At 35.6% G+C, this 17,535-nt stretch overlaps 1 protein-coding gene across 2 annotated transcripts in view; it reads left to right on the top strand.

The window, feature by feature from the left end:
- Positions 1-17,535, top strand: part of ITGB8 (integrin subunit beta 8) — a 95,206-nt gene that overhangs the window by 35,060 nt on the left and 42,611 nt on the right. For both annotated transcript variants that reach the window (XM_068550522.1, XM_068550523.1), the window contains exons 3-5: positions 5,924-6,095; positions 15,121-15,367; positions 17,111-17,276. In XM_068550522.1, the coding sequence (XP_068406623.1) occupies positions 5,924-6,095; positions 15,121-15,367; positions 17,111-17,276 (585 nt within the window). The remainder of the gene's footprint in view (positions 1-5,923; positions 6,096-15,120; positions 15,368-17,110; positions 17,277-17,535) is intronic.

Here is a 17,535-nt window from a genome sequence, read left to right as displayed (position 1 = left end):
AAGTTGACCTTCTTTCTAGCATGATTTCACTGACCTAATATTCTGTGCCTTGAAGATGCATCAGGAAAAAGAAAGATACTGCTGAGCATCAGGAAAATTTTCTTTGGTTTCATGCTTGGAAACAGCATATCTGGCTGAATATAAGTATAACCTTTTTATTAGGAAAATTATGGTAATTTTGAAATGAAGTGCAAACCATTTTATGTTTTCCATCTGTTCTATAGAGAGAATTGGCAAACACGGATAGTAACTTTTGATAGGTCAGTAGGCTTTGTGTGAAATTCTTGCTGCAGCTTGGGGCATTAGGTTATATATCCAAGTTGGATCGTTGTCTTGTGCTTGCTTATTAAAGAAAAGCAAGCTAATTTATTGTTCCATCTCATTTGTTTTTATTTGAAATACTTGGAGATAAGTGATTTGCTCCATTTCATAACACTGTACATCAGTTCACTGGCTACTTATGCAAAATGGGATGCTTTTCTTTGACATGTGACCCTATTCATGCAATATTGTGTACATTGAATTCTGTTACATGGAGAATAACCAGAAAATGTTTATTCTTCAAAATTTGTGTCTTTATAGTCAAATAAAGAGAAACATATCCCAATAACAAACTTTTTAGTAAAACGATTATAATGTGTTCCTTCCTTCTTGGCTCTAAACTTGTATTGAGTTTTTCCTTCCTTGGTAATCTTCAATCAAAACTACCTCATATAATAAGTTTCAATGAGGAAGCCAACTGCTAATTTGGGGTTTCTTTTATGAGATTGCCTAGGTAACTTTATGATTATTTATGTAGTTCCTGAGAATTGAAACAAACAGACCTTTAATGGCCTTTTGCTTGACATGAAGAGAAATCTCTAGCTTTTGCAGGCTCTGATTTAGCTGAAAAAACTGTACCTACCATTATCTTTCCAATCTCTCCTGTTATTACTTGCCCTTTTATACACCCCCAAGAGCAAACAGAAATATGAAAAGTAGCAAAGGATGATGGACATTACTTTCTTCTATGCAACAAGTCAGGAAAAAGGCAGGGAAGGGGATCATGAAACAGTAGCCACGTCTTCTGAAAGTAAGCAGCCCTCCTACTGACAGCCCAGAGGCTTCCTGGATGTACTCTGGGCTTTATCGGTCAGAAAATCAGATGCTTTGCCAGAACCCATGGAGCCAGGCAATGTCATAGAGAGGACAATTCCAGAGTTTCCAGGACCAATCTCATTCCCTCCTATAATCCAAATGACCAGACAGAATTCACTCTTTTCTCTGAGCCTCCCTTTCCTCATCTCTATAACCTTGAGTTTGAAGTTTACTTCCAGTTTTTCCTCGTCAGGTATGTTTTACATTTGTTGATATGTTGATATTTCCTGACCCTCACCCAACGCTCCGTTTTAGATCTTTACTGCATGACCAAGGAAGATCATTAGAGTTGTGAAGATTGTGCCAACTTAACTTCAGCTCCTGAGAACTTTAGTGACTATAGTTTAGAGGAATTTTCAAAAGATGGTTCAGAAACCCAGTTACCAGCTAAATGCAACATGCCAGCCATATAGAATGTCAGTTTCCAGAGAGCACCCTTCTCCATCTCACACCTCTACTGGCATGAAAAGTCTGGAGGGTCACAGTTATGGGAGTAGCAATGTCAGTCCTGCCACGGAGGAGGGATTTTGTGTATTCAGAGGAATGGGTGGTCCAGTGGAAGGAGGTAAGCCAAGGAGGAAATGTAGGGTGGCTTCCAGAGGTGTCTGCTGTTGGTCCAATCCTCAGAAGGGGATCTCAGAAAACATCCAGAAATGACTTGGCTGTTCATATCCCGAAATATTCTTCTATGTGGTGCCAGGGTAGTCTAATTTATGTGTTGACAAAGCAGGCTCTGAAATGAGATCAACTTGGATTCAAATCCCAGTGCCATCAATTTCCAACTATGTAAACTTGGCCATGTTAACCTACCCACTCTGAACCTCAGTTTTCCCTAGCTCTGAAATGGAAATAATAACTGTAACTATGATACACTGTTGTGAAGTTTAAATGAAACTGTATGTGGGAGGCATTTGGCACACAGGCATTGCTTAAGTTACTATGAGAACTATGGTGAGACTCTAGAGCAATTCATTCAGACTTAGGAAACTAAGAAAATTGCCTGTGTTAAGAATACAACGTCAGGGGAAGCAACCCATGTTAGGACTCAGTCACTGGCCATATCATTAGCAGAAGGAGCTGTCCACTCCCTACATGCTGACCTGACACCACTGAAAGGAAAAATGCAATGGTTAATTTTGAAAGATTGCCCACCATTTAGTCACATATGCAACTGACGGTTTTATTTCTCAGCCAGCAAGAGTACAGGGACAAGAAAGAAAGATGCATTTTTTTCTCTGTTCATGATTAGAAAAGATAAACATGAACAACTTAAGCCTGGTTTGTATAATTCTCAAAGCTGGTCAAAAGTAAAAGTTCACTAGAAAATTTACACAGAGTATAATCAATTTGTCTGCATTCTTGTGTAGCATGTCAATCTGCCATTCTATATATTTTGACTTCTCTTTCTCTCCATGCTACATAAAAGGAACTGGAAAATATTTAGGATAGACAAAATTGTATCAATATTACCTAGTTCAATGCCTCATATTCCTTTTAACATATGTGAAAGACTTGACATAACATATGTGAAAAAAAAAGACGACTTAACATATGTGAAAGTTTTGAAGACTTCTCTTCCTCTTCTGCCTGATATGTCAGATACAGGTTGTAATTACATAGCCAGAAGTTTACAGGGCAGCCTTGGAGCATAATTAAACTAAAATATAATACAAAGGGCATTCACTGTCAAAAAGGAAGATGATAGAATTCTTTCATTTCTGTGCAGATTGCCATGCCTGGAGGTTAGAAAGACTCAGAAATGAGTAGGAGAAAAACCTCTTCCTATTTATATCTCCAGATTATTACATTAAATGGATGAAAGTAACAACTGATGAGAAGCCAACCAGGGTAACTTTCTAACCTGGGCTTTTCATTCTCAAATGGGTTTTAGACAGCTGGAGTATAAGTTTGCTTGAGTATTTCTTGTAGAAAAAGTAAAGTATAAGAATTAGAAGACATTAAAATGACACAAAACACCAAAAGTTAAAAGGGTGTGGTTTCAAATTCTTTTCTTTTATACAGAGTGGAAAGTAGGCCACAGTGGGTAGGGGCAGCATTCCATTCTTTATTTTGATGCCACGATCTTTTCTTCCCTTTTCAAACCTAATTGTCAAATTGGCAATGTTTTTCTAACTTAGTTTTTACAGTAGAGTAAAAACAGCCATGCTGATTCAGACACTGCAAAACAAATGATATTTTTTTGCCTATTTCAGCAAAATGATTTGACATTTAAAGGTCAAATGGCATAGCTTGATGTATAGTTGCACTGAATTAACCACTCTCCCCTCTTTTTCATTCTGTATATACAAATCACAAAATTTCCGGCTGCAAAGAAAAATCAGAGTTATTTGTACTTTATTTCCTTTCCTGATTTGAAGGCTTGCAGTTTTTACTTAAATTAATTAAATTAAAACGCATGTGGCCCTTGGTCTGTGGCCTTCATGGGAGGCATGAATGAGCATACATGTACCAAGCCTTATGCGCCCTCAGTATTCCCCAGGCTCTGGGACACCTGAGATCCCCCATCCAGCCCCTTATATCTAGCAGTATATGCCACCTTTCTCTGAGGAGCTCCAAGTTGTTTCAAAACTAAATCTCACATTCAGAACCTCTAAGTTTTAACAACAGATAGGATAAACTTGGAAATGAGAAATTAAGGCTTTAAACATTTTAAACTTCAGGCTAAAATCTAGGTGTATGGTCAATAGCAAGGCAAATGGAATTCTTCTATTCCCATGACGTCATTCACCAATGACACCTGGAGATCTTGATTGAAAAGAACATATTCTCTTTTGTCTTTTTTTAAAACAAATTTATTTATTTATTTATTTATTTATTTATTTATTTATTTTTGGCTGCGTTGGGTCTTTGTTGCTGCGTGTGGGCTTTTCTCTAGCTGCGGCGAGCGGGGGCTACTCTTTGTTGCGGTGCGCTGGCTTCTCATTGCGGTGACTTCTCTTGTTGTGGAGCACGGGCTCTAGGCGCACGGGCTTCAGTAGTTGTGGCACGTGGGCTCAGTAGTTGTGGCATGTGGGCTCTAGAGTGCAGGCTCAGTAGTCGTGGCACACGGGCTCAGTTGCTCCACAGCATGTGGGGTCTTCCCCGACCAGGGCTCGAATCCGTGTTCTCTGCATTGGCAGGAGGATTCTCAACCACCGTGCCACCAGGGAAGCCCTCTCTTTTGTCTTTTAATTATATTTATATTACAACTGTGCACCACACTCTAATTCAGGATCAGTACTGTAAAGGGTCACATAGTAAAATTTTTTGTGCCACATACTATGTCTGCTGTACATTCTTCTTCTCCTTTTTTATTGTTTTACAGCATTTAAAAAATGTAACAAGTATATTTTAGCACTCAAGCCATACAAAAACAAGCCATGAGCTGTGTTTGTCCCACTGTCTCTAGTTTTCCAACCCTTTTTCTAAATTGAGAGAAGAATTAAATTAAAATCTTTGTATGAATGTTTTTATATTGCCTACCACCATCCCATCTAATTCCTCACCAGTGCCAAGGATCTCCTTATTCATAATTAGTGATCTCATATTCAAGTAATATTAAACTTGAATATAATCTCTTTTCTCCATAACCCTATGACATTCTGTGCTTCCCCTAAATTTAATGCCTATGATAATTGCATTTACTTGCTTAATGGCTGAATTCACTGATGGTCTGTTGACTCTGATAACAGGGACTCTATCTGTCGTGTTCCAGTCTGTATCCTCAGCACCTAACAAACTACTGTCCCTGAGTATGTATTCAGTCAACATTCTCTGATTGAATGAGTAACTGATCAGAAACCCAATTCTATGAATCGGTTGAACTAGACGAGGAATGACTGAATGCCAGATCAAAATAGCCACATCCAGGAAGATCACTAAGCAAATATCCAGGCAATATGTAAGCAAATATCCCAAATAATTCAGGCCAACACTATATATAATAAACTATATTTCTATACTTTTCAATACATTTCCTGTTCTTAGGAAAAAACCTAAATGGTTACATTCAAAAATAAAAACATCAAATCTTTCTCAGTCAAGATAAATTATATTTTAAGCTTGCTCCATTAATTCCAAGTTTACTGGATGGCTATTGGATTACCATCAACTAACCAGTGCTGAATGGTAATGAAAGTTCAAGATCCTGTTCAAAATCAGGAGAATTTGAGCTGCACTTTTATATCTCCCAGCCTCATTATGAGCATCTTCCTTGGTTTACTGAATTACAGGCTGTTACGTGTATAAGAAGTTGGAGAATTTTTAGTCTAAGAAATATAGATTTCCAATTCATTCTTTTACGAATTTTCAGTACCTAATGAGGCATGTGATTTCTAAGGACTTGCTCTGACATTCCAAACATAATAGTATATAGTAAACATACCAGTTGGGTTCTTTGAGAACTGAAGCTTACATGTGGAACCACACTGAATGGTCTATTTTGGCGAAATTTTCTTTTGGAGTAGTATTTCCAAAGTACAATATTTAGGAAGAATTAAGTTGGTATAATTTTACAGTGATCAGTTAACAGTATTTAAAGTACTTAGTTTAAATCTCCTTTTTAATATTCATTTTCTTCTTTCAAAATAAGATTTAGAAATTAAAGCTTTATTTAAGACAAATTTGCCAGTATTCTTATTGGAAACATTCAGCTATTCTTAATAGTTGTATAATTTGTACAATATCGGAAGATGGCTTCTTTGCAGTGTTTGTTATGTGGTTTTCTTTGGTTATAACTGAGATGATATGCACTGAAAACATCAGTGATTTTCCTTCTTTTAAACAGGATTTCACTTCAGGTGGATCAAAGAATGAACGTTGTGATATTGTTTCCAATTTAATAAACAAAGGCTGCTCAATTGATTTGATAGAATACCCATCTGTGCATGTAACACCAAGTGAAAATGAAATCAATACCCAGGTGACACCAGGAGAAGTGCTGATTCAGCTACGTCAAGGTATGGTTATTTTCAAATAAATCAATGATGATTCTTAATTTGAAATTATATCTAGCTTTATTTGCTCATATTTAACATTTTATGGCAGGCAGTATTGCTGCAGTAGAAATAAGAGTGGGCTCAGAATCAAGAAATCAGAATTCTAGTCTTTCTTATGACTATAGCTAGCTGTGTGGCCTCGGACACTCTCTGCAAACCTGACCACACTATATTATAATTATGTGTTTCCAAACTTGATCACATTGTACTATAATTGTGTTCCTATGCCACTGCCAGCTCTGGAAGAAAGAGAACATGTTTTATTCCACTCTGTTTCTCCAATGCCTAACAGAGTGCTGGCATGTAGTAAGCACTCCATAAGTGTTTGCTGAATTTGTTAGTTGATTAATTAGTAAGAGATGTGAATTAAGCTAAGTCTTAGAGCCTTTGTGATAAGCTTTTAAACAGAAAACTATAATTCATAATTATCATAATTAACTTGAGATGCTTTGGCCCCTAAGAGTAACATACACTTTTCCTCCAATACTTCTCTTATACTTATCCTTCCACACCACTGTATTGCACACGTAGCAGGCCACTGGAAATTATTCATTTTCTCCAGTGCCAGAGAATCCCAATGAACTAACTACATATGGCAAGATAAGTTCAGGTACAAAGATATGCATCACTCAACTAGATACATTTAGTTTTAAGTGGTATGCAATTGCCTTCAAGCCATCATTATTTCATTTTGGGTGGTCTTGTCCTATCATTAAACTTTTGAATATCCATTATCGACATATGACTTCCCAATTCCAAAGCTGAGCTATTTTTCCCAGACTCTTGGATTACCAAAATAACGAAATCCATTTCTTTCTTGGCCCTAGGCATCTTCCCAGCTTCCAATTAAAACTGTGCACTTCACCATATCCAACAATTATACAGCCCAGTATGGACATAAATGAGTGACAGCTGGAAAGGGATACACAAAAATTAAAGTAACTAGGTTGGTAAGATTATGACACTTGCCACCTTCTATTGCTGCCATAGCAAAATACCATACACTAAGTGGCTTAAACAACAGAAATTTATTTTCTCAAAGTTCTAGGAGCTAGGAAATCTAAGATCAAGGTGCTGGCAGATTTGGTTTCTGGAGAGGGAGAGAGAATGACAGACAGACAGAAAAGGAGCTCTCTGTTGTCTCTACATATAAGGGCACTGAATCCACCATGAGGACCCCACCCTCAGGACCTCATCTATATTTAGTCATCTCCCAAAGGCTCCATCTCCAAACACCATCACATTGTGAGTTAGGGCTTCAACATAGAAATTTGGCTGGGGGGTGGGGGGCAGGGAGGGGACAAAATTCAATCCATAATCCTTGATATATAAAATAATGTTTTCAAAGGCCATGAAATATTTTTAGAAATTAATTACATTTTAAAGAAGAAAACTGAACTCCAAAAAGTGAAACTTTTTATAGGCCAACATCTCTGAACACCGTGCAATAAAATTTAAAATCAATACAAGAGGATAAACAAATATTAAATAATAGAGAAACAAAGAAAAGCTTTTCCTAAATAAATTCTATCTCCAAGAATAAATCAAAACTCTAGTCATAGACTATTTAATAATAACAATAATAACAACACACATCATAACATAATGGGATGTGTCCAAAGTTGCTCTCAGGATAATTCAAAACTTTAAATGCTTTTATTATTAAAGAAGAATGAAGCATCCAGATAAAGGTATAGGAACAACAAAAACAAAATAACCATAAGGAAAACAAGAGGAAGAAATTCATAAGTTAAGAAAAAAAACAAAATGAAATGCAAAATAGAAATAAAAAAGTAAAATGAACGTATAAATCCAAGATCTGGTTATTTGTAAAGCCCAATGAAATAGACAAATTGTTGGCAAAGCTAATTAAGAAAAAAGGACAAAAAGCAAATGACCTGATTATACAGACCATAACCAGAGAAACAAATATTGGGTAAAAAAAAACTTTAAGAAAATATTAAAAATGGTTAAATGTATTAAATGTGGTAATATATATAAATTGTGATAATAAAGATAATTTTCTAGGAAAATATACATGACTAAAATTGACTCAAGAAGAGAGAAACCCCTAAGAAACCTAATAAAGATATAAGAAGTTAAGAAAATTATAAAAGAAACTCCCCCTAAAAACATTAGGTCTGGGGGCTTCCCTGGTGGCGCAGTGGTTGAGAATCTGCCTGCCAATGCAGGGGACACGGGTTCGAGCCCTGGTCTGGGAGGATCCCACATGCCGCGGAGCAACTAGGCCCGTGAGCCACAACTACTGAGCCTGCGCATCTGGAGCCTGTGCTCCGCAACAAGAAAAAGGCCGCGATAGTGAGAGAGGCCCGCGCACCGCGATGAAGAGTGGCTCCCACTTGCCGCAACTAGAGAAAGCCCTCGCACAGAAACGAAGACCCAACACAGCCAAAAATAAATAAATAAATAAAAATTTAAAAAAAAAGAAAAAAACATTAGGTCTAGATGTTTTCATGGGAAGAAATGATTTCATGTTCCCCTAAACATTTAAGGAACACATTATCCCTATGCTACATAAACTCTTCCATGGTTTTAGAGAAGGCATAGAAGCTACTCAATTTTTACAAGCTTATAACTCTAGTATCAAATCCCTAATAACATTTTAAGAAATCAAATTAAACTGCATGTGATAATAAAAGCAATGTCACCATACAAGTAGATTTAACCTAGGGTAGTTGATGGTCTTAAAATTAATGTATTTTTATCATCTTAGTTTGCCAAAAGAAGAAAAATATATATTGTTATCTCAATAGATGCCCCAAATCATACAATAAAAATTTAGTATCCATTCCTGCCCAAACCAAAATTGAAGACTACTTCTTTAATATGTATTAAAATCCTTTTGAAAGTTTTACATAAAAGCAATCAGACAAGAAAACCGAATACGAGTTATCAACATTTTGAAAAGATAAAGCAAAATTATCATTATATGCCTACCTGGAAATCCAGGCAAATCAACGAAAACTAACTATTAAAATTAAAAATAAAAGGCCATGGCAGGAAATTTTTTAAATATTCAAAAATCAATGAATTTCCTATATAGTATTAAATATGACTTAAAAAGGGATCATTTCAAAGCAGCAACCTAAAATGTAAACTGCTTAGTGATTAACTTTCTAAAAAATATGTAGTCTATTGTGCTACGTAAAACACAGTATGAATAGATGCAGAAGAATTTTATGTTCCTGAATAGGAAAACAATATTATAAAAATAACAGTTTTCTATAAATATATTCTAGTAATGTAACAAAATCTAAGTGAATCAATAAATGTAAGACAGTCCCAATCAAATTTAAATGCAGTTTGTTTAAACAAATCTTCAGTGATACTCATTATACATGTATCTATCTATATCTATCTATCTATCTCTCCGTATATATAACAACATATATATTTAGGATACATTCCTAGGAATAGATTTACTAGGTCATGTATATTACCAGATTATTCACAAGAAAAATTCATGTCCAGTTAGGCTTTCAAGAGTCAACCTCGCCCATTCTCATTCTTTTTAATCTCTTCAATTTGTTAAGTGTAACTAGTCCATTAGCTGTTTTCTTTTGTCTCTTTCCTATTACTAGAAAGCTTGAACATTTTTCTTAAGCTTATCAACTATCTTTATCTCTCCATTTTGTGTGTGATTTGCCCCTCCATACAAATTTGCTTATTTTTCTCATTGAATATTAATTTTCAACAGCTAACAGATGAGGCTTATCATATATTATTTACCTCTAAAAAATATGACTAATAGCCTTTAAAAATGTCTTGCTCTTTTTTAAATACTTGAGATTTGAAAATTACAAGGAGCATTTTTTTATACTGGTATGTTACTTTTAAATTTATACACTTAAATGAATTTAGTCCGTTCTCTCCTGTAGACATAATGGTGGCTGAATCCTCCTGAGACTATAAATTAACAGTTCAAAAGTTGGGAAGTTATTTCAGTGCTGTAGATAAGCAATGGCAGTAATGGTAACAAGGCAGGAGAAAAATGGCCAGACTTGAGAGATAATCCGGAGGTTTCATCCCCAGGAATTGGTGATTGATGAGTATGGGAACACCTGGGCTCTGGCTCGAGCATCTAGGTGAGGTGGAAAGGCTGCTCTTTGTGGAGGGGGTGAGTCTGAGTTCAAACAGACATCTTGAGTTAACGTAGTAACTTATCCGTTAGAGGCTGGAGTTCTGAGGAGAGATAGGGTTGGAGATAGAGAAGCTGGAGATGTCAACATGAGGTAGTAAGTGAAGGTAGTATGAATGAGATCATGGGAGTAGGAGAATCAAAAGACAAATGCTTAATGTCTATGTCAATCATTACAGGGTTTGATTTTAGTCAATTCCCCAATCCTCATGAATTTCTGTGTGAAAATAGTGTAACTGTCTAATGTGTATGTTATCTTTCCAATATAGCTATGACAGAACTATATTTTTATAATCTGCATATATAGCAAATAATTATTAAAATAGATTTAATAAGATCATCTAAAAGTGCATCGTGGCATCAAAGACATGCCAGCTTTGGCATATAATATATAAAGCTGTATTTTACCAACTCCAGATATATAGGAACCTCATTCCTTACAATGTAAAAGTCCTTTGCACCCTAACACATATATAAGAGTTGAGGGTCTGGTATAATGAATACCTAAGTGTAAAATACATTTATTCCCTAATTTTAATTTTGATTTATTAGATTTATTTATAGATAATCACTTTATTCTTACCTGATGAAAATTCATGACCTTCAATGTAGCATTTATTAAGGATTTTAAGAAGTTTTTATTTTTAAAAATACAAATATTTCTATTACATCATATACTAAGTTTTTAAAGGAATGTTAAGGCTATATAAAATATGTATATAATTGAATATTTTAAATGAGATTTTAAAAAGATATTTTCTTTTACTTTTCACTTCTTAAACTATACTTTTTAAAATTTTTACCTATCAATTTTATGGCAAAATAATAACAGAAATAGGCTACTAATCCTAGTTTATGTCCCCTAAGAACAGTGAAATGAAATGAAATCTTTAGGAAGATAGGTGAGAGAAGATAATTCTCGATTTCTGTCTCAGAAGTAATATAATGTATATGACAAGGATTAGCATAATTTGTACTTCACTAATTGAAGAAAAGGTTTCAAACTTGATTCATTTTAATACTGTAAAGAAAAAAAGTTCTTTAGTGTAGCTTAATTTAAAATGTAAGATTTTTCAGGTATTCTTCTTGAATTCAAAACTTTTTTCAAAAAACCTAAAAATATATAGTCATGCATTTTTCCTCCACAGCACCTGGCACATATCCCCCATTTTATCCCACACAGAAATCCAGAAATGTGCTGGAGTCTGTACCTTGCTGTTTCAAACTAGTCTTATTCTTGGGCCTTCTCCTTCCCCTGCTCAAGGATAATGAATAGAAATTGGCAGCTCTTTCTTCCTGCTACAGTTCTCCATATTTTCTTACGGTTTTTCAGTTTCATCTTATGCAGAATATTTCTTAGTTATCTTTTCTTAATATCCAGTCATGTTTGTTGTAGCCAGCTCTTCAGAGATGCTCACGCCATTATTTGAGTGATTTAAAACTCATTCGAACAACTTTAGTTTTTTGGTCTATTCAAACCAATATTGGCAATAGCTCTAAGTAGGTCTCAACTTTCCTCCAAGTCCTCTTTCTTATTCTATGTCAGACTCTTTTCTTGCCTTTAAAGTTAATCAAAGGAATAGGGTTTGAGCCTTTAGAATCTCAAATTATGAGAATGAAGCTTTCCTGGAGATAATGTAAGTGGTGGCATAAATATTTTGGGGCCAGATGATACTCCCTTTCCTCTTATAGAGAGAAACTATTTAAGATCTCCCTAAACTATGGGAAAGAAGTTATAAATATTAGCTTCTTACTGTGGTATATATATGGGCCTTTTGAAATGCTGTATCAAAATATTCTTCATATATAGTTTAAAGAACACTTATGAGTGGCTATGCATGTACCAAACCCAGAGGCTTCAGAGATGAATAAACAGTTCTTATCCTAATGTTGTTCTATCTAATGTTAGAATAGTTCTATCTAATGTTGGATAGAACAGTTCTATCTATCATCTGTTCTAACATTAGAACAGATCTAATGTTAGAATCTAGTAATACTAATGGTAATAATTACTAAAGTCTATATATTTACTGTGTACCAAATACTGTGGTAAATATTTTATGTGGATCACTGCACTTAGTAGCTCTTACCCACTAAAAGAATCCACCCCCACATAGCTCCTCTCTCAGAGTAGCATTTAAGACATTGCTGCTGGAATTTATATCACAGTGGTGATGGCCGCAGATATTGTCTTATTTTTAGATGTGTTTCTTTCTCATTTGATATATTCAAAACCTCTTTAATGTCATCTTCCCTTTGAGCCCAGTGTTGGTGGCACCCCAGTAGGAACTGAATGGCGATTTTATCCAGGGACATGGTATTCATGTTCCCATGAAAAGGTATTTCTACTGCCTCCAAGAGAAGGTTTCTCCATCATATATAATTATCCAATCCAAAGCCAACTTGAGAGCATAATGTGGGGAATGTCTCAGGCTCATGGGCAAAATGTGGTAATCTAAGCTTGGCCCCTTCAGCTTCCTCCTTAACAAGCAGAGTGGGGTTTGGGGTCAGCCTATGTAGGGCTGCCCACCTTAAGCTTACTACTTAAAGCTAGAACCTTTTAGGAAACTCAAGGGCCTTGCAGTTTAAAAGTAGCGATTATCATTCTCTCCAGTGATGAGTAAAAGGCCTGTGTACACAAAGATTCTCCTTTCTCCTTTAGTGAAAACTTGTCTTACTGAGGTGTCAGCCCACGCTGAGGTCTTCAGCTGACCCGGGTACATGTGCTAACGCCAGCACCTATGTAATCAAAATCAAGCTACAGCAGCCTGCATCCTCTAACCATGGCCATTTGGCAAGGCTTCCTAAAAGCCCTCTTCTTTGCTGAGGCCAGTGAGACTAGGATTCGCTTGCTAGGCTATGAGCAGCTGACATGTGCTGAAGGCCCCTGTGTGGCTAGCATTTTACTGGAGCTCCCTGAATAGCTCAGGCCTCCAAGGCCTGTGCTTTTGTTGATGCTATGTAGACTCTGCCTGTTGGCTGAGATAACCAACCAATAATATAACAACTCACACAATACGCTGAATATCTGGTACATTTTTCGATGACTCTATAAAAATAGGCAGCCATTCATCTTTAGACAGAGCCACCGTAAACTATAATGATCCATCAAGATGAAAATACCATGTGGCCAGTTCCTAATGCCTTCAGCCATATGTCCAAGTCAACAGTTAAAAAACAACTACACAACTTTAAAAAAATTAAAAATTAAATGCTGACCCACACATTAAAATTCAAGCTCCTCCACATGAACCACACTCCCCAATATGCTCCATTTCTATTTCTCATCGATCCAGCCCTGTCTACCAGATTCTATCATTCTTCTGAATTAAACTTCTCTACCCAAATTGCAGGACACTTCCACATGGGCAGGATTTTTCACCAGATACTTGGAAAGCAGAGCCAAATATATGTTCACTGGAGGCAGCCCAGCTCCTAAAAAAAAGGAGTGAAAGAGTTGACTGGGCTGGGCTATGCAAGCCCAATTTCTCCTCCCAAACTCTTGGGCTGAAAATCCAAGAATGTTATAATAAAGAAGTTTCCTGCATTTAAAGGCAAATTAGGAATAAGTAAATAGCCCCTTTTTCCCATAATTAATATTACAAACCAAAAAACCTTACTATTTTTAATACATTCCATAATCTGGCTGAAGAACATTTGATTTGTGAAGTAAGTTTTAAAATATTGCTATTTTTAATCATATTAAGACTGGAAATATGATTTGATAAATTGTAAGATTCCTTTAATAAGTAGATCAGGCTACCAATTATGTATACAAATTGGTATTTATTAAAAAAATTTTTCCACTCAAAATATTCCCCATGTACAAATAATTAATGACTTACAAGCATTTGCTTTATTATTTAAAAAAGTAAAATTCACAAACTTCCTGTATTTAAATTGATAACTTTTCATCATGTACTTTAAAAAGTTAAATACAGAAGTACTAATTCTGTAGGGTACCAGATCATTGTATCACTTGATAATGGACAGAAAACTAAATAAAACTGTACTGCAAAGACAGTTTGTCTTTTGGAGGCTCCAGCAATTCTCCTTATGGTGACCCTCTCTACTCATCCAGTTTCTTTGCCCCTGTGATCCCTCTTCAACATATGTTTATCATGCACCCATTATGCATTGGACAAATGCTGTCCCCTACATTGTCTAGGTCCTCAATGTGGCACTGCTGCTTATCATTCTTCAGACCACTGTCTCATTTCTTCTTACAACTAACCGTTGGGGAGAATCTAATCGAGTAACTCATGATGAGGTAGGAATTATTTTGAATAGCTTAATGTACTTCTCAGTACCAGAGTTTTCACATCTCATATGTAAATATGCCTTAACCCAAAAGAATGAATCTACACCTGCATCCAATAAGGGGTAAATTTTCTGAGAATACCTTTCTGGCTGTCTTCATATCTAAAAGCAACCTGAAAACAAACACAGACACCTACTCTCTCTTATGATAGAATGCTGCTTGCCATTTGTGCTGTGCTTTACTAGACACTAGAAATACAGGTTCATATGGTGATAAATATATTCCCTATTACATTTATGTTGAGCTGATCTATTTGCTATTATCTCTATCTGCCCTATAGAATTATGAGAAATGCATTGTAGAAGTTGGAGACTAAGACATTGGTATGTCTGGGATGGTACGGTTTCCAAACTGCCTTGAAATTATTCTGGAATATTCCCAATTTCATTCATTATGCACAAATTTGTGATAATTGTTCTACACCTAAAATGTGACTGACGTATTGATAGCTTAACCTGAGATGTTTAAAATGAATACTATACTATGTTTGCCTTTCTTTGAACTAGGAGCTGAAGCTAATTTTATGCTGAAAATTCATCCTCTGAAGAAATATCCTGTGGATCTTTATTATCTGGTTGATGTCTCAGCATCAATGCACAATAATATTGAAAAATTAAATTCAGTTGGAAATGATTTATCTAGAAAAATGGCATTTTTCTCCCATGACTTCCGCCTTGGATTTGGCTCATACGTTGATAAAACAGTTTCACCATACATTAGTATCCATCCAGAAAGAATTCATAATCAATGCAGGTATCTAATATTTGACGTGGACTTCCTAATGCTAAACAAATTTAAGATCTTATAAAACCTCATTTTGTTTTTAAACCAAAGACTTACTAAATTTTATATTTTTGTTTTAATTAAATGATAAATGAAAATATGTATAGAAGAAGTATGTTCCTATCTGAAAACTTCTGAGACTGAAGGGTGGCTTTTTACTTTATATTTCTTCAAATATCATTCACTTAGTTCCTATTACAAAAAACACAAATAATATTAGTAATTTTGGATAAACCTCCAATAATCAGGCTACCACATATATATACATAAAATACCTCTTTGAAATTTCTGTATTCCTTTTTTTTTTTTTTTTTAATTAATTTTGTAAGTGAAATAGGGAGCATTTTCTTTTTTTTTTTTTTTAATTTTATTTATTTTTATTTATGGCTGTGTTGGGTCTTCGTTTCTGTGCAAGGGCTTTCTCTAGTTGCGGCAAGTGGGGGCCACTCTTCATCCCGGTGCGCGGGCCTCTCACTATCGCGGCCTCTCTCGTTGCGGAGCACAGGCTCCAGATGCGCAGGCTCAGTAATTGTGGCTCACGGGCCCAGTTGCTCCGCGGCATGTGGGATCTTCCCAGACCAGGGCTCGAACCCGTGTCCCCTGCATTGGCAGGCAGATTCTCAACCACTGCGCCACCAGGGAAGCCCCTGTATTCCTTTTTTGATTGCTCCAAATTTGCCGAATTAAGGTTTATCAAATTTAAAGTACTTATTTTGCCAGTATTGCATCTATATTTCCATTACTGTATTGTGACTGTTTATAATTACATTGCTTATGATGTGATTTCAAAGAAAACTCAGCTAGCACATGGAGGGTAGGTAGGTCAAAAGATGAGAATTTTTTTGCTAGAAAGAGCCCTTTTTCTTATCATTTTGGAACAGCATATTCCCTACTATGAAAGGAAAACAGACCTTTAAAACATGAATTTTTCACACGATACTTAGCCTGTTGAATTTTCAGAGAGAAATATAAATGTGTTCAGTTCTTCCTTAACAAAACATTTCATTTTATCATCTTCTTTCCTACTTCCATGAATTGCCCAGATCATTTACAGTATATACTCTAATTTACCAAAACAACTCTGCTTTCTGCTGTAGAGGAACAAGACTGATGCCTCTCCACATGGAGCTTCACACACCTTCTCCCCGAATACAAATGCACCTGAGGAATGATCCTCACCTTTGGGGACATTATGGGATTCTCAAAACAATTTTAATGAATTTTGACCATTCATCAATAATTCTACACCAAGCATCACTTTCAAATTAGCAAAATATTTTAAAATATCGAACAGTAGTATAATATTTTAACTGAATTCCTAAAAACATTTCCCAGAAAGTGTTTTTCAGCTGTTCCATGGGCAAATGTGATGCGAAATCACTGTAATTCTCATCTCCTCTTAAAAATTAACAGTGCATATTAGCATAATAAAAGCCCTTAGGTGTCCTATATTAAAGAAACGTTTAATCTTCTTTATGTTTTGACAACCAAGGCATTATATTCCTACATGCAAAGAAATATTCACCAATATTGAGCTTTTCTCTGATTTTATAAAATACAGATTTTCTCTAATAAAATTTTCTTGGCAAAAAAAAAAAAAGGTATTCCCTTCTCACATCAACCACACACTTTTACTATGACTATGAGTAGTATTTTGGATCTTTGAAGGACGCATAGTAAAACAGAATTTGCATTTCTTCTATACCCATATAGTGACTACAACTTAGACTGTATGCCTCCCCATGGGTATATCCATGTGCTGTCTTTGACGGAGAACATCACTGAGTTTGAAAAAGCAGTTCACAGACAGAAGATCTCTGGAAATATAGATACACCTGAAGGAGGTTTTGATGCTATGCTTCAGGCAGCTGTCTGTGAGGTAAGAAGTTTCACATTATTGAATATTTGCTCAGATGAAAAATTCTCCAAGAATTTAGGGTTTTTCTCTTTGATTTATGGAGTGAAAACATAGCATAGAAGAATACATTCTTCTCCTATCTGTTATTCGTCACCAGTATTATTCATTTTGGTATGTGTTCAGGACAGAGGGGCTAAATTAGGAGAGGGTTATAAATAGGAAAAGATAAAAGGGAAAGAATAACTTCTGCACTTGGAAAATCATTTCCAAAGGGGCTGCT

Source organism: Eschrichtius robustus, chromosome 8, assembly GCF_028021215.1.
Source record: "Eschrichtius robustus isolate mEscRob2 chromosome 8, mEscRob2.pri, whole genome shotgun sequence".
Taxonomy (NCBI): Eukaryota; Metazoa; Chordata; class Mammalia; order Artiodactyla; family Eschrichtiidae; genus Eschrichtius; species Eschrichtius robustus.
This window is presented reverse-complemented; position numbering and strand designations above follow the sequence as displayed.